This window comes from Synchiropus splendidus, chromosome 1, assembly GCF_027744825.2.
Source record: "Synchiropus splendidus isolate RoL2022-P1 chromosome 1, RoL_Sspl_1.0, whole genome shotgun sequence".
Taxonomy (NCBI): domain Eukaryota; kingdom Metazoa; phylum Chordata; class Actinopteri; order Syngnathiformes; family Callionymidae; genus Synchiropus; species Synchiropus splendidus.
The window spans coordinates 68205830-68223495 of NC_071334.1; the positions used below are offsets into that span (position 1 = coordinate 68205830).

Below are 17666 nucleotides of genomic sequence, written 5' to 3' on the forward strand. Positions count from 1 at the left end.
AGACTCAACCTGACGGTTTCTTGACTCAACTGTGGCCTAGTGAGACTTGACTTGACAGTGACTAGATGATATGGGACTCGACTAAATGGCTGCTTGACTTGACACGGCTATATGGCATAACCAGAAAAGATGACCATAACCAGACACGATGACTTGATTAGATGTGATGGGACTTGTCCAGTTCGGAAACACGACACAGACGTGACGGCACCAACACTGGAACACAGGATCAGTGGGGCAGATTAAGGGGAACCAAAGCAAGACAAGGGATGAGAGGGGGGCGGAGACAAGACAGACGAGGTGCACACAGGAAGACCATACCAAAATAAAACAGCGTTTTACAACAACCCAGCGTTCAACACTAGCAGAGGAACATTAACATAACTAGTGACACGCAGGTTATTGGTTCTGTGCTTACAGAGCTGGCCTGGTTTAGTCAAGTTTGAGAAGGTCCACTGAGAAATCGGACAGTCACAAAAACGAGGGACACGTCTGGGGCCAAAGGTCCAGGGTGGACTGACCTGGATCAGACTCACACAGTCATTGGGACCAAAGTTCACGTGATGTGTGTGTGTGAGAGAGTGAGGGAGAGAGTATGAAAGTGGGATCAGCGTGCATAACAGTGTATTTGCACAATGAAGACACCAGGAGGTTCCAGTCATGGTCAGAACACAATGAAACTTTGTAGGTCTGTGATTCCTAAAGGTCAAGGGGTCAAAGCTTCCGTCCCAACTCAGTTGCCGTGAGGGTGACCAGTGGGTGGTGCTGTGGAGGTCCAGTGAGAGACAGAGGGGGCCCTAGTGGTGGCTTCAAACACACCCGTCAGCTACCGACCACTGCGGAATACGAGAGCGGCTCCTCTGAGGACCAGAGAGAGAGGCGCGATAACGTCACGTCACTGTCCCCCATCACCTGCAGCGCCCTCAAGAGCTCGTTTGCTGAACTGCAATACCGGAAACCAGGCAGGTTCCGGGTCACGTGACGGAAAAAAAACGGAATCCATAAAATAAAAACAAAGTCCCGCTCAGCTTTGGGAACTTTGACTGTTGGAGCTGTGTGGGAACAGCGGAGCGGCTGTTCCTGCTGCCCCCCCTCTCCGCTGTGGCGCTCCTCGGTTGATCATTAATCGGCAGATCAGACGACCCAGGAAGAATCACGTCACATCCACGCCGCCGATCCGAAACGTGGAGTCGAACTTCCAGCGAGGAGCCGGACCAAGATGAACCCCAGAAGAGGAGGCAGCGGCGGGAAGACTTTCCTCTTCACCTCCGAGTCCGTGGGCGAAGGACACTCAGGTGACTTGACTTTTTTTTTCTGACTTCACTTTCACACCCTCCGCTGACCTCGAGTGCACCTGGACACGTGACCCCGACCCGGGAGCAAGCCGCAGATCCGTAAAGAAAACGGCTATTCCTCCTCTTCATCATGTGACCGCGCGACAGAAACGTGTTGGGTCATGAAAGTGACCTGACCGCGTTGTGGAGGGGCCCCAAGCTTAAAGACAGGAGGAACGGTGAAGAGGGGTGTTGACGAGAAGGGTTCAAAGTCAATCACTAATCGTGCGAAGGGAGTGGGACTTTAGCAAGTGTAATTACACCGGGAACTGTGGAGAAGATATCAACGTGCCCCTGGTTATTTTAGAGTCAACATTCACTCGATCAAACGGAAGAATATTATCATTTATTGAGATTTGATGTTGACATTAATAGAATAGATGAGCCTGTCCTTCAAATAATGTTTTTCACGTCTGAATTTAACTCCAAATAAAACAACCGATTGTTCGAACGCTTTGATTAAACATTGAAGGTTCATCCTTCCATCCATCCTCATCTGCTTATTCGTTGCCGGGTCGCAGGGGCAGCAGCTTCAGGTCACACCAAACGCTCTTCTCCTGGGTAACGTCCTCCAGCTCTAACTGGGGGATCCCAAGACGCTCCCAGGCCAGTGTAGAGATATAATCCCTCCACTTGGTCCTGGGTCGACCCCTCTCTCTCCTTCCATCTGGCCGTGCCTGAAACACCTCCAATGTCATGAGATGCCCGAACCACCTCAACTGACTCCTCAACACTGAGAAGCAGCGGCTCTACTCCGAATATTATAGGCACTGATCCTCATCCCAGCCACTTCACACTCAGATGCAAAACCAGTGAGAGCCAGTAGTGACAGGATCCTCCAGCCAACAAACCTCAACCCCTCCCCACCAGAGCTGTGCCTCGAAATCCTGTCCATGTAAACCAACAGGATTGGTGAGAAAGCACAAGCCTGGCGGAGACCAACCCCCCAGGAAGCACATCAGACTTGCACCCAAGGTTATAGTCTCGATTCATCTCATTGTAACGTTGGGCAGCAGTCTGCACACATGAGCTGAAGCAGCCGAGTGCCCCGGGGATGAGCGACTCTGCTGCATGAAGCCAACAGAACTTTTATTTTACACTTCATTTTCCAACCATCATCCCCAATCTGACCGAGTCTCCTTCCTCGTGGATGTTTTGGTGATGACATCACATTGTTTCATACAGTGCAGCTGGTGTTTGTCCCTGAAAATGTTCCGTGAGAAAGAAGGTTTATCCGTGATTAATCTGTTATTTGGATTGAGTCACTGAGTTTTCTGTCACTAATTAATCAAATTTAACGTGTTAAAGTCCCAGTCCTTATTTAAATTGGACTAAATTGGAGCAAGTGATGTTGAGATGAAAAAACAGCAAAATGAAAATGTGGTTTTGTAATCACTAAAGCATATTTTAATAGATAAACAACCCAAAGTGTTTCTTCATGATCACTTAAACAGCTCCACTGTGGAGGAGGGATAAATACCGGAAGAGGGGCCCGTGTGGCCCCCAGCCTGCACTGCGTGTGCTGTTTGAAGAATTGAATCCTGTTCTGTGAAGACTGCTGGACATGTCTCCGACAGCGCTAACTCAGCCAAGCGACCGTTGATCTTTGATTTATTGACGGCTAATTTTAGCGCGCTTATCTGGGTGTTCAGTGTCCACACTCGTAAAGGAAGCGTCAGGTTCTGCTGACTCACTGGAGACCTGATCTGACCTGGGGTCTGGACCTAGTCCACCACACGTGAGCCAGCAGCGGCTCTCCTCTGAATCACTGGTGGACGACTGAGCTGCCGTTCAGCTGGTCGCTTCAGAGCAGAACTGCGGCTCCCTTTGGTGAGTCCTGCTGGATGGAGGAGCACTACTCCCACTCAGGATCAGACGCCCCCAGTTACTTCCACACGACGTGGTCCCTAACGTGTTGGCTTTTGTGTTGCAGATAAAATGTGTGACCAGATCAGCGACGCCGTCCTGGACGCCTACCTGAGCCAGGACCCCGACTCCAAGGTGGCCTGCGGTGAGCAACGACCGTAGCAATCTGCTCACTGTCGGTAGCAGTACCGATGAAGATACACAGCGGTGATGTTGTGGCGGAGATAGCTGTTAGCAAACCATCTCTGCGGTCAGATGGATGATCTATATAAGGCTGTTGAAGAGTGTGGACAGAGGCACCTCACTCACGCGGAAGCGTCCCTCAAACAGCAGAAGTGAAGTGCAGTCATGTGTGTGACAGAGTGTGTGGCCAAGACCGGGATGATCCTACTAGTGGGAGAAGTGACGTCGAAGGCCGTGGTGGACCTCCAGTCCGTGGTCAGGAACACGGTGAAGAGGATTGGCTACGACGACTCGTCCAAGGGTAAAGTAGAGTTTCCCCGTGTCTCACGTGACAGTGACGACAACATGACATTTCAGGCTTCGACTATAAGACCTGCAACGTCCTCGTGGCTCTGGAGCCACAGGCGTCGGAGATTACTGACTGCGTGTTCGAAGGGCGGGACCAGGAGGACATTGGCGCCGGAGATCAGGTCTCAGATAATCTGGCTGTGGTCCTCCTGAGCGCCGATGTCTGACTGACACAGGTGTGCTCTCACAGGGTCTGATGTTTGGCTATGCATCAGACGAAACGGACGAGTGCATGCCGCTCACCATCCTCCTGGCTCACCGGCTCAACTTCAGGATGAAGGAGCTGTCGCGCTCCGGCGAGTGTCCCTGGATCCTGCCTGACTCCAAGTCTCAGGTGAGAGCTCGGGATCTTGCTGAGGAGAGGCGGGACTGTGTGAGTGAGTCTGGGCTTTTCATCAGGTGACAGTGGAGTACAGGGATGACGGTGGCGCCATGGAGCCCCTGAGGGTCCACACCGTGGTCATCTCCGTGCAGCACAGCCCCGACATCAGCCTGGATGACATTCGGCGCTGCCTGATGGAGAAGGTGGTGAAGGTGGTAATCCCGGCCAAGTACCTGGACGACAAGACCATCTACCACCTGCTTCCCAGCGGGAAGTTCCTGGTGGGGGGTCCACAGGTCAGAAACAAGCCTTCACTGTTTCAACGCTTCAGGAATGACCGTGTTTCTGCTCTGCCAGGGCGACGCCGGACTCACCGGGCGTAAGATCATCGTGGACACGTACGGGGGATGGGGCGGGCATGGGGGCGGGGCCTTCTCCGGGAAGGACTACTCCAAAGTGGACCGGTCTGGTGCCTATGCTGCTCGCTGGGTGGCCAAGTCTCTGGTCAAAGCTGGACTGTGCCGGAGAGCCCTCGTTCAGGTCTGGAACTTCTCAATGTTCTGACGCACACACTACAGATCAGGTAGAGAGGAAGTCCTTCTCACTTGAGTCGCCTTACACACACCATACCGAGACGGCGGACGGTTCAATCCCAAACGTGTGAAGGTCCATCCAGTGAACCTGTCTGTGGTCCTCTTCAGATCTCCTATGCCATCAGCGTGAGTCGCCCGCTCTCCATCTCCGTGTTCCACTTCGGTACATCCAGCAGAGACGAGGACGAGCTGCTGCAGATCGTGGAGAAGAACTTCGACCTGCGACCAGGAATCATCGTCAAGTGAGGGTCATGTTGCGTTGTTCTCCGAGCTTTGAGCGCAGCATGACTGTGTGCTTCCTCCACAGGGAGCTCGGTTTGAAGCGACCCATCTACGAGAAGACCGCCTGCTACGGACACTTCGGCAGAGACGACTTTCCCTGGGAGAAGCCCAAGAACCTGGTGTTCTAATGGCGACTGGCGAACTTCAGCACGCCCACTAGGTGGTGCTAGTTGTGTCGGTCACCAAGACTTCAGTCTTGTGTGAATAGTGTCTGTCCCCTGGATGTTTTCACACAATAAAGAGCTCACTTTGTCAAGTGTGTCCTCCGATGCACGTGGAGCAGGTGGGAAATGGAGCTCTCAGTTATTCATTTCACCCAAATCCTTTTGTTTTGTTGGAATTCTCTTTTGAAACCAGGCTGACGATGATGTCACTACAGTCTGCTCCAGACATAATACAGCTGCTGCAAGACACTGTGCATCAGTGTGATGTTAGTTTTCTTTGAATAACTGCTGGGATTGTACCCTTTATGAAAGCTATTCTCAGAAGTAGCGTAACCTCAAGAGTGGGGTGGGCGACTACATTTCCTAGATACCGTGTAGAGGCATGAAGGATGGAAAAAATGTGTTTAATTTAACTTGTATGATGTGGCTATATGTCATACAACAAGGACAAAGTAGAGAAAAGGTCTGATCACATCATGACAATGATGTTTCTTTTCTGTTAAAATGAACATCACGTTTAAAAAAAAAACATTTTTCAATATGACTGTCAACCGCTATGGGGAAAGAATAAGAAAGTCATGTCAGTTAGTAGTCTTGCTGAGACCTCACGTGGGACAGATGTGGCCCCCGGTCAGCACTTTGGACAGTTCAAGATGTGGCTGATGTAGACGGTGCTGTGTGACCCACCTCACCTGCATATGAAGTTGTGAGCTCTTGATGAAGGAATGAGGATTTTGTTAAAAGCCTGATGAGTATTTGGTCATCTCCTCAGGAAGTCCTCCACCTTCACCTGCCTTCGTCCTCCTCGAGTCATACCTTCAATCATTTTGCCCTGGTTGTCCTCCTCTCCCAGTCTCTCCTGAACCTTGTCTCCTAACTTCCCGTGTCTCTTTCAGCCTTGGCATCTTCACCTCTGACTCCTGAGTCTTTGGACGTTCACTAAAACAGTGACCCTGACTGTCGTCTCCACCCTGCTGCCCTCTTTACCTCCTTCATATCCTTCCACCACCCTGATGATTGACTCTTAGTGTGGCAAAGTGGTGGGAAATTTCCTCAAAACTTCTAGAAGAAGTTCAGCTTCAGAATTACATTCATGTGAATAATGGGAATTTAGTGGAACTAACTGTGGATATATGACATCCAAGGATAAATAGAAACAGAAGTCATGAGACAACAGTCATGCAAAATGGTTTAACAGATTTATCTAAGTTGAGGAGACCACGTTTTAGTTACTGGTTTTCATGGATGATTAACGCAGCCCCATTCGTTCAACCCCCTCCTCCACCCCGCTGAAAAATCGGTCAACAATCTGTCTGTTCAACTTTTCACTGACGCGGCTCCACCTGAATAATCGAATTAAACGTGTCTCACTTGTCTGTTGGACTGCATTCAGAAAGCTTCAGTTCGTGTGATGGAGGCATGTTATGTACCACTAGGTCGCGTGGTCTCACTAGTTATGCAGTGAGCAGTGTGCTCTGTTCAAGTGACCAAAGCATGTATGGATATTCCCGTTGGTATCTATTTGTGTCAGTCAGCTAAAGTATACTAGACTAGACCTTCAGTTCCCTTTAGATTCCCGTGGATAAGTCCCAGAATTTTGCAACCCTATTGTCTCTTGATCTGTTTGTCTCTCTCCTCCATCTTCACTCTCCCTCCCTCTCTTTCACGCTCACTTATTCCATCCATCTCTCCTGCTTCTCCTCACATCCCTGCTAATCTCATCGGCAAACGTCATGGCCAGTGAAATGTCAAGTTGCTCTCCAACAACAATTAATTTACTGGAAACTGACGTGAAGACAGATAACCCACAGTTAGTGAACTGGAATGTTCATACCTAGACCCGGAAAAACAAACGCAGTCATCACAAATTTGATGTCTGACAATGTCACAGTCACAGTGACTGGAACTCTGTGGCCCACGTGACTGTTTCAGTGATTTGTTTGTTCTGATGCTTGTTTTATCCTCCTTCGTATTGACTAGAACATTTTTGTTGTCCACTTCACGAGTCACAGCGAGAATAGTGTGGGTTTGATTTCGTCTTGGGTCAACTGGAGTGAACCATCTCAAAGACATGCAGTGGTGGATCGAGAGGTTGTGTTTCTGGGAAGAACTGGGGGTCTCCCTCTCTCTCATCCCATGCATCATGACTCATGTTTATCTCCGGCTGGTTGTCTCTTTCGCTCGTTCCCATCTGTGTCCTATTTCTGGTCAGATCCGAAGCAAATTGAAATGACTCAGCAGCGTTGTGTTGTAACGCAGCAGCAGAAAAGTCCTTCCGCGACTGTGACCAAGAGATCACACTGCTCAGACCTTTGTCTGCTTTGCTCCACTTTGGAGGTCGGACAACAGGCTCCGTCATGTTGGTGGTCTTCTACCTGCTGTACACGCTGAGCCTGTGTCTGGGTCTGCTCTCTGTGTTGCTGGTGGGCTGCTGGATGTCCCGCTGGCAGGGGGGCTTCTCCTGGACCGGGTCCCCGCTGCAGTTCAACTGGCATCCTGTGTTGATGGTGTCCGGGCTGGTGGTGCTCAGCGGCTTGGGTGAGAAGTATTTCTATCGTGTAGATGTACTGACTCTCTGACTCCCTCTGGAGTCTTAGCGGGGTGTGTTGGTGATGATGTGATGATGAGGTCGGTGTCCCTACAGCTGCTGTGATCTACCGCACCCCCTTCACCTGGACTCAGAGGAAGCTCACCTGGAAACTGGTCCACGCTGGTCTGATGCTGCTGGCGCTGGTCTTCTCCAGCCTGGGTCTCCAGGCAGTCTTCAGCTTCAAGCAGCTCCTGCGGTTGCCACACCTGCAGTCACTCCACAGCTGGGTGGGCTTCTGCACCGTCCTTCTCTTTGCTCTCCAGGTACTGAACTCATAGTGTTGAGCCAAACCAGCCTGTTGACATGTTCTGTCTCTATGGGTCAGTGGGTGCTCGGTGGGGCCGGGTTCTTGTTGACCTGGACGCCGCTGTGGATCCGCCAGGGCCTGAAACCGCTCCACGTCTGGACCGGAAAGGTGGTTCTCATCTTGAGTCTGATCGCCTGCATCAGTGGCATCAATGAGAAACTGCTTCTGTCAGCGTGAGTCTCTTTCATCACAATCGCACCTCAGCCTCTTCTGCACCGTCTTCCGATCCCATCCATCCATAATGTCTTACTTTCCTTCCTCCACCTCCTGTTCCTTCCCATCTACTCCCCTGTCCTCCCCAATCCCACTTCACTCATCCACTTAACCTTCACAACCTGCCACATCTTCAGGAATACCAGGAACTCCACTGCCGAGCAGATGCTGTCTTATCCGGCTCAGGTGAGGTTCGGCAACTCCATCGGCTTCATGATCATTGCGTTTGGACTGGTCATCCTTGGAATTCTGTCCAGAGACAAATGGAAGCGGCCGGAACCGAGCGATGAGGGTGAACACGTGAGTCACGACAGCCTTCTTGTTTCTCTCCAAGAACTTCAATCACTACAAAACCTTTTTTTTTCTCTTGCAGTTGTTCATTTTGGAAAATGGAGGTTGACTGACATGGACATTGTTCAAGAGGGTACTTGTTTCTGTGTCAACTGAGAAGGAAAACAATAAAATAAAATGTGATCTGGGAAAGTTTGTGTTTGAAGACTATTTCTATTCTTCAATGTGTAAAGTTAAACAGGTCAATGTGTGTCTCAACGAAAAAATGTTAGTTTTGATCTACGCATGTAGTACCCTCTCTCACCGGCGTGGCAGCATCGAGCCCGAAGTGAAGTCCACCTAAGAAGAAGACATCTCCAGTGACTAGCTTAGTTAGCGGCTAACAAGCAGCTGAACTAGCTGCGAACTCCAAATATTCTGTCACAATGGATGTAAATCAGACGAAACAGGAGCATCTACTCGCACTAAAAGGTATTTCGTTATATTTCGTATCTACCTATAAACGGCGTTATTTGATGCATTTTCTTAAATATTTCCTGGTTGTTGTTATTTGTTGTCATTTCTCTCCTGCTAACGATTCCTGGTTTATAGCTGCAAAGCTGTTTTTTTGGACACGAAAATGACCGATATTCGTCGTTATACATTCCCTACTCGTGTTTTGATGTGTTGACGCATTCTTTGTGTTGAAATATTGGATAATATGTCCATTGCATTTATTTTATCTTCGCTATTTATCACTGCGAACGATGTTTACATTTTTTTAATGCATGTTCATGACACGTTGTGAAATAATGTAGTGTTTTTCTCTCAGTAGGCTTCTTCAAGAGTGTCAGAAAAGTAATATTTTGGCTCGTCTATAATTGCATGACATAACTATCTCTGTGGTAATGGACGTCAAGTCCACTTAAAGCCAAAATAAGTCTTTAGTTTACCCAACAAACCAAAATAAACTAAAATGGAAAAGAAATTCAAAACACTTTAGAGACAAGTTGACAGTTTTGGCTGCAGAAATGTGGTCAAACAGAGAATGCAGCAGTAGCACAATACCCTTATTAGCAGATTATTAGCTCAACCATTGTGTGTCATGTTCGGTCACTAGCAGTGAAGCACACTGGAATGAGAGTCATGGATAATCTGGTGCTGAACCTATGACCTGCACCTCCACACCAGTTCACAGGGGCAAAAAAGTTCCCTGACTGACCACAAGCAAGCAGCAGGAACCATGGCCATCTTTGAGTTCCTCTATACATGTGCTGGAGGATTTCTGTTGGAGACTGAACACACATCATCACTAACCGCATATTTCCTTCCTGAGGACCATAAAACACCTCAAGCCTGACCTCCTCCAAGACCTCTACAGCCGCCCCACTGCATTGCCTTGTCCTGATGTGGGCAAGTGTGGCCGCTTGGCCTGTATTTATTTGGACAAGTACGCAATTGTACTGTCATTACAGTACCAATTCTGAATAGAGCCTTTCCAGGTGGGTCCAAGTTGTTCCACACAGGGCCGCAGTGGGTGCAGGTTTTTGTTCCAACCAATCAGGAGGACACTATTTCAGTTGTCAGTCACATGCTGCTTGTTTTAGCTCAAGCTTCATTGGTTTAAATATGTGTATGCTTGATCAGTTGGAACGAAAACATTCACCCACTGTAGCCCTTTGAGGACGAGTTTGAACCCCCTTATTTTTAATTCCTCTATTTTCTGTTACCTTCTTTTTATTATTTGAAAATTGAAATTGTTTCATTCAGTAACGCCCCATTTAAAAGTATGTCTTGTCCCTCCAAATAAGTAAAATATCTTTTAACAGCCTCGAGTCATGTTTTAACCACAGTTCTGTTACCGTAAAAAAGTCTTCAAATATTTAGCTATATTGAGAATCTTTCAACAAAACATACATTAAAAAAAGAAATAAATAATATTTTTAAGCATGTCATGTCATAATTACATAATTACACATGTCCTAAAAAATACAATTAATAAGCTTGTTTTTCTTCAGCCTGTGGACTTGATGGCCCCAAACGTTAGTCACATGTGGCCCGTAGCAAATTTTATTGCCCAACCGTGTTGCTGCTCGAAAGACCGTCATCATGAGTGCATTATCGAGTTGACCCTCTTTCACATGAGACAAGTCTCATCTCTTCATCTTCACAAACGGGCCTCACCACTAGGCCGCCAGGAAATGTATATATATTTGCAATATATCTATTTTTATAAAATATATTTATTTTTCATTACGCTACTATTTGTCTGCTTGTAAGTTTCGATATGTGCAATATCAACAAAGCATCTGTTTATGAACCCGATATTTTGTAGACACTGAGTTTTACTTGTGTTACGCTGTTCGTGCGTACTCACTATTTTTTGTTTCCTAATAGTGATGAGACTGACAAAACCGACTCTCTTCACGAACCTGCCTGTGACGTGTGAAGATCGAGATCTGCCAGGTGAGTCTGTTGCTGCTCTGACGGACACAACCGTGTGAGCCCTGCGAGTGCTGGTTTTTGTTTCACCCGATTGGGACTGCTCATGTGGATAGGTTAGGAGGCAAGGTAGAGAGGCCAGACATATGGTTGGAGAAGGGGAGGAAGACAAGCATTGAGGAGAGGTGTGACCAGGGAGGATGATGATGGTGGTCAAGTTCAAGGTAGCTTTATTGCCAACTCTGCAATATGTGGAACATACTCCTGCGGAAACATATAAGACAGAAAGCATTTAAAAAATAAATATTAAGACATTAGTACAAAACATTAAATGGTCTATAAATATAATAAGTATGAGCTAACAACTGAAATAAGCAATATCAGGACAAGGCCTCAGAGGCTCAATTTCAGATTCAAGTTTAGAAAAGTGTAAGTAATAATAAGTCTTAACCTCAAGATGGGTAAAGTGGCTGATGCAGCCTGAGTCTGGTGTGGGCTGTATGAGCACGTGTGTGTGTGTGTGTGTTTTGATTATGAGAGTTCTGGGGAAGTGATACTAGAGTCGCTGGGTGATGGAGGAGGCTGACTTCATCTGATCATGGGAAATATACTCATGAATATGTTGCTGGCTGCTGGAGAAAAATAAACTCTTGCAGGAGAATGGCTGACACAAGAGCATCCCACCTTCAACTGGTGCTGAGACGCCAGTGGATGTTTATATAATGGAGAAAATAACCGCTTTATTCACTTGAATGGATTAGCAGTAAAACACTCCTCGCACCCCAGCAATAGTGAGTTTTGCGCTGATCCCATATTTGCAGTTTTCATTTTGTAGTGATTGTTTTTTTTTGTGCATGCACAGACGTCTCTGAATGTAAGGACATGCTTATGTATTGCTGCACATGACTTCATTCTCCTGGTGTCATGCAGCCCAGTGTCCAGACCAGAGCATACAGAGTCCCAGACCAAAGTGAACACAGGATAAACTACAACTTTGTTCCAATGAATGCATTTCAGGAACAAATAAATGTGTGTGTCGGTATGACTAATAACTAATGCGTCTGTATTCTGGATTCAGTTTGGTTTTGGTTTCTGTGCGCACGGATCTTGACACAACTTGACTACAACACCAGAGCATAGCTGCCTGCAACATTGTTATTGCATGATGAAAAAAAAATAAATCAGAAAAACATGTAGTATTTAAGTGTCTATTTTATAACTAGCTTTGAAACTACAAAACATGCTGTTACAGCGTGAAGTAGTTGGAATCATAATTGTATTGAATTTGTGATAGAAATATGCCAATAAAGGGATAAAAGTGAACCTAATTCTGTTGTAGATTAAGTTTAAAATTTGCAGTCTTTGTGTGTCCTCCAACTGTGGCGCCAGTATTAGTCTGCAGCTGACTAACCTGAGCAGCACAGTCAACCCTGACCTTATGTTCCTGACAAGCGTGAATCCGGGCGTGCTGCAGAACATGCCTCGCTCATTAACACGTGGAGACCACACATGAAGCCTCTCTGCTCTGACAGGAGACCTGTTCGGTCGCCTGATGAAGGAAGACCCGTCCACCATCAAGGGTGCCGAGACGCTGATGCTCGGGGAGATGCTGACACTGCCACAGAACTTTGGGTGTGTGATGATATCATGGTCCTGGGGGGCTCGTCTCTTCAATATCTAAAGCCATGTCAATCCAACAGGAACATCTTCCTGGGCGAAACCTTCTCCAGTTACATCAGCGTGCATAACGACAGCAGTCAGGTGGTAAAGGACATCCTGGTGAAGGTAAGTCAGGGAACCTCCCGCCGCGTTTCTTCTCCTGACGTGACTCACGGTGGCGGCCTGCAGGCGGATCTCCAGACCAGTTCCCAGAGGCTCAACCTGTCGGCCTCCAACTCGGCTGTCGCTGAGCTGAAGCCCGAATGCTGCATCGACGACGTCATCCATCACGAGGTCAAAGAGATCGGAACACACATGTGAGTCTGTTGTGGAGCGGCACTCCACACCCAAACACGATGAAGATGAAGATGAAGATAATAGTTAAGTATCAGCCATTGAAGTCATTCTCCTGAAACCTTTGGGTTGATGACCAACTCAGAACAACACCATTGGTGCTGGTCTTCGCTGACTCATTTCACTCCCACTCATCCCTCTCTGGTGTTTAGCCGCATGCTAACCCCGACTCTTCTGTTGCAGATTAGTTTGTGCTGTCAGTTACACCACCCAGTACGGAGAGAAGCTCTATTTTAGGAAGTTCTTCAAATTCCAGGTGAGATGTTCACACAACCTTTTAGTGACTGGTATTGATCTGAATCCTTCCACACCTTGAACCGGAACTTTCACTTCACAACATGTGATGTGGAGTAGCAGAGTCTCTCCTGGATGACTGAGCTACCAGCTATTTACCGAGTGATACGCTGGAATATTTAGAGGGGTAGGAGCACCACCACATGGCTAAGTTGTTACACTTGTTTAATGGACTTGTGAAATGGACCTGGCGTGAAAGCGTGGCCACAAGTCAATATACTCTTCAATACATAGTGAATCTTTTTCCAAACTGATCCAGAAGAGCTGATGGGGGACAGTCCTCTCTTCTCTGGCTTGATCTTGATATGTGTGTTGGATTCCTATATCTCTTTTTGTAGAATTTGCTGATGATTTTATGTTCAATGATTATTATCATTATTACTGCCTAGTGGCCCTGTCTTTCCTTAAATAGTGGTGACGTTCTGCCTCAGTTTACTCAGTGAAATCTCCAGGTTACCTCCACAGTTCTCCTCACAAACTCTGGGTTGGTTCGTCAGGGAGGGTAGAAATGTCACAGGTCTGCGGAGAGTGAACTGCTCCGCCATCTTTGCGGTGACTCATTCTGTTCATCCCTGCATTGACATGGAGCCTGCGAGCGAGAGATGTCCAGTGTTCAGTCTACAATCTATTCTCCACCAGGTACTGAAGCCACTGGACGTCAAGACTAAGTTCTACAATGCAGAGGTGAGTCTGTCCTCTTGGACAGCCAGTTTCCTAGTGGAGATGCTGCTGGAGAACATTTGTTTAATGCTCCCTGCTGGGAAACCTTCTGTCACCAGACGTTACGACGAGTGTTCTCTGATCTGACCTCACCTTCTTGTGCGTTTTTCACCGGGATAACAGCACTCCAACACGCCATCGTACCTGCGGGTTGCTTCCTTCAATCTGAGTTTGGTCTGTAATTGTTGATTGAACTAGAGAAGGTCTGACAGTGCGACTCTGCTGTTCAACCCAAACATTCCTGAGCCTCTGGCGAGAGGCTGAACATGAAAGTCTAAAAATCAAACCTCTTAGGTGGACGCTTCTCACGCGAGAGACACAACTGTTGACGGAGGGTTTTCCTATCAGCTTGTTTTGCTCCTCATGTGTTCAGTTGTCATCATTTTTGTAGTGAACATTTGTTGTCGTCACCTGTAACTTCATCTGTTTTTATTTCTCTCCATTAGAGCGACCTCAGTTCTGTGGTAAATTCTTCTGTTCCATTGCTCGCTTCCTCTCTCACTTTCCTGCTGCCGAGTCCACAGAAAGATGGCGCACAAGTGTTCACGCAACACTTCAAATTCCTGTGGTCTGCTTTGCGGCTGGACTCCATTCCCGGACTCACATGAGTAGACAAACAAAGCGAAGTTGTTTCTCGAGGAGAAAAGAAAGATTATTTGGGATTATTATCTGGGAAATTATATGACTAAAGAAATCTATTAATTCATTTTAGAAGGTTTGAATTAAGATGTTACAATTATAACTAGTCCAGCACATTTACAGACAAGATTTTAATGGAATACATTTTTTAGGAATGTGTCCAAGACGTTCTCAATTTTTTGATGAATGTTTTGGCATTATTTATTTGAGTTTATCAACTTAAAAATTAAGACATCTTTGTAAACATGATGTAGCAAGCAGACGACGATAATGCAAGATCGCTGCTTTGAACTGAAGTGAGGTGCAAAATTTCAAAAGCTGAAATGAGCAAGTCACTGTTTTCAGATGAAGCTGGAGCTCAGAGTGGAGCTCATTTGCACTCTCCTCCACAGTCACGGAGGAGAGTCCTCACAGAGACACAGATTTGACTTTGTCCATGCCAAACGTCTGCTCTTTCTGTCGAACTCGGACACCTTCTTCTGCGGTGGTGTGGGCTGACGTGATCATGTCAGGGAGACTCTCCACTGATTTTTGCTGGAGCTCAAATCTTTCACATCGGAATTCCACAAGAGGCGAGGTTGTCCCAGCCGTGGGTCCTGCTGAGTGAGACGTGGTCTTTGCTTCACTTTCATGTACAGAAGACGTCGTGTTGAGTTACGTGAGACCGTGTTGGAGGTCAAGTGAGGGCAGTTCCCTGACCTCAACTCATATTCCTGCGACATTATTTTTCATCTTCACACACATCCGTATTTATATCCTTTTTAGGACTTTGTGGGGACCTCTCATTGCTATAATCCTTTCCCCAGCCTCTCTCCCTAAACCTAACAATCTAAAACACATGGCTAACCATGACCAGGATTCTGAACCAAACTGAAAAGGACCAAGTTATTATTACCAAATTCAGACTTAATCTTGTTTGCACTGGGGAGTGATTTGCCAATTTTAGGCAAAACACTCCTTTGAGACCTTGTAGATAAACCAATCACACAAACTTGATGCGTCTCTGGTGGCCAGTGACTTTTGGAGTGTTCATGTTTTTGTGAAACCTTAATTGTATTCATTGACGTTTGATTTTATTCTTTTGTTTTTCTCCTGTTGCTTGGAGTTCCTCTGTCTAGGTGGAGGGTTTTGAGTCAGTCGCGCTTCATCCTGCAAGTCACTTTTTTTCTGGTGCTCGTGTTGCTAACTATTGACCACTATCCCCTCCAGTCCAGTCCAACACACTGCGATAGGAAGTCACGTGTAAAGATCAGGTCCACCTTTTACTTGCTTTAGCCAGAGTGAAAACACGACCTCTTCTGTATGTCTGCTTCCGACACGTCCACTAACTCTCCTCCGAGGTCGACTGAGCGAAGCTGGTTAGATGCTAAATTCACCTTCAGGCAGACTGAAATTGAACATAGTGAACGTGTGGCTCAGTTCACCTTGGAGGTGACATTGTCAGGGCAGGGTGGCGGCGTGTTGACTCGGCGGGTTTCTCTCAGACAGACGAGGTTTTCCTGGAGGCCCAGATCCAGAACATCACCACGTCGCCCATGTTCATGGAGAAAGTCTCCCTGGAGCCGTCCATGATGTACAACGTCACCGAGCTCAACGTGGTGAGCAGCCCTGAGCATGGGTGAGTATGGACTCCTGCGGCGCTCTGTGGCTCCAGGCTGACCTGAGCTCCAACCCATCAGAGAGTCCACTTTTGGGAAAATGTCCTACCTGCAGCCCATGGACACCCGGCAGTACCTGTACTGCCTGAAGCCCAAACCCGAGTATGCAGAGAAAGCCGGCGTGATCAAGGGCGTGACGGTCATCGGGAAGTTGGACATCGTGTGGAAGACCAACCTCGGGGAGCGGGGCAGACTGCAGACCAGCCAGCTCCAGAGAATGGTAGCAGCCCACCTCTGCTTCCAGGTCTGTTGTGGATGGATGGATGCATTTACTTTCCCTGTCTCAGGCTCCTGGCTACGGCGACATCAGGCTCTCCATGGAGACGATTCCTGACACGGTGAACCTGGAGGAACCTTTCGACATTGTCTGCAAGATCACCAACTGCAGGTGACGCTCCGGGCCTCCTTCAGTCTCAGAGGGTTCATGAGAAGAACTACTGATGATGATGTCAGGCTTTAAAACGTGAAGATGTTTAAGCATGAGGAAACAAAAGTGCAGATGTTTACTTGTGGTGCAGAACAAAGCTGGAATATGTGTCATGTGACGTCACTGAACTTGAGTCCTGCCCCTCAGCGAGCGGACCATGGATCTGGTTCTGGACATGTGCAACACCAGGTCCGTCCACTGGTGCGGAGTTTCCGGGCGCCAGCTGGGAAAACTGAGTCCCGGATCCTTCCTGTCCCTGCTGCTCACTCTCCTCCCGTCCGTCCAGGGTCTACAGGTACCTGCACCACCCCCCTCCCTCCCTGCTGCGGTCATGTGACCTGTGTGTGTGTCGCAGAGCATCTCCGGCCTCCGGCTGACCGACACCTTCCTGAAGAGGACGTACGAGTACGACGACGTGGCCCAAGTGTGTGTTGTCTGTCCGTACACCAGCAATGAGTCCTGACCCGGTTCGACTGGAGCGGACCAACCAGGACTCTGCTGCAGCCCAGAACCGCACTGTGATTTCCTCCTGGAGCGAGCGAGTCTCGTAAATCGTGTGTCAGTGATGTAAAGCTTGTAAATGTTCTTAATAAATGACCTGTTCAGACCTCTGGACACATCGAGCACCACGTGACCCGACGGGTCACCAGAAGCTTCTCTGGGTCTTGTTCATGACTCAGTGGCGCAGTGTCTTCAGACGGAAGTGAAGAACGAGCTGAGCCAAAAGACGAGGAGAACCGTAGAGAATCACGGCTCCTCTGAGAGAAGGATCCTGTCAGGATGTCTCCCGGACCAGCGAGGTGAGGAGACCCGTCGTTTGCTGGTGGTCCAGCTGTCGAGATGGTGAACTTGGTTTCTTAATCGTGAAAATAAGACCAGTGGAATAAAAATAACTGTGATCATGATGTCACCATTTTTCTAGTTATCAAAGACGTTCAGAAAAAGGTGAACACATTCGAATAAAATGATCCAAAAAAAAATGGTAGCGAGAGACGGGACGT

General features: G+C 47.7%; 3 protein-coding genes across 5 annotated transcripts; all 3 read left to right on the forward strand.

Moving 5' to 3' along the window:
- Positions 1–978: 978 nt before the first annotated feature.
- On the forward strand, positions 979–5184 carry mat2al (methionine adenosyltransferase II, alpha-like). 2 transcript variants are annotated; one of them, XM_053869142.1, is made up of 9 exons: positions 979–1295; positions 3268–3345; positions 3562–3684; positions 3741–3853; positions 3922–4065; positions 4131–4349; positions 4411–4593; positions 4755–4888; positions 4954–5184. In XM_053869142.1, exons 1-9 carry the CDS (start codon positions 1220–1222, stop codon positions 5054–5056), a joined length of 1173 nt encoding a protein of 390 aa, XP_053725117.1. In that variant the 5' UTR covers positions 979–1219; the 3' UTR covers positions 5057–5184. The 2 variants fall into 2 exon arrangements, with proteins under 2 accessions (XP_053725117.1, XP_053725128.1); XM_053869153.1 differs by lacking the exon at positions 4954–5184 and having other exon boundaries at positions 4755–4892.
- Positions 5185–5322: 138 nt separating this feature from the next.
- On the forward strand, positions 5323–8682 carry LOC128761185 (lysosomal membrane ascorbate-dependent ferrireductase CYB561A3-like). The gene is made up of 5 exons (XM_053869219.1): positions 5323–7630; positions 7737–7945; positions 8008–8162; positions 8340–8502; positions 8576–8682. Exons 1-5 carry the CDS (start codon positions 7450–7452, stop codon positions 8600–8602), a joined length of 735 nt encoding a protein of 244 aa, XP_053725194.1. The 5' UTR covers positions 5323–7449; the 3' UTR covers positions 8603–8682.
- A 150-nt stretch (positions 8683–8832) lies between these two features.
- On the forward strand, positions 8833–17553 carry trappc13 (trafficking protein particle complex subunit 13). 2 transcript variants are annotated; one of them, XM_053854024.1, is made up of 13 exons: positions 8833–8964; positions 10870–10938; positions 12447–12546; positions 12615–12699; positions 12763–12890; positions 13111–13183; positions 13861–13905; positions 14388–14405; positions 16065–16198; positions 16260–16458; positions 16526–16626; positions 16813–16960; positions 17021–17553. In XM_053854024.1, exons 1-13 carry the CDS (start codon positions 8919–8921, stop codon positions 17126–17128), a joined length of 1254 nt encoding a protein of 417 aa, XP_053709999.1. In that variant the 5' UTR covers positions 8833–8918; the 3' UTR covers positions 17129–17553. The 2 variants fall into 2 exon arrangements, with proteins under 2 accessions (XP_053709999.1, XP_053710000.1); XM_053854025.1 differs by lacking the exon at positions 14388–14405.
- Positions 17554–17666: the final 113 nt, after the last annotated feature.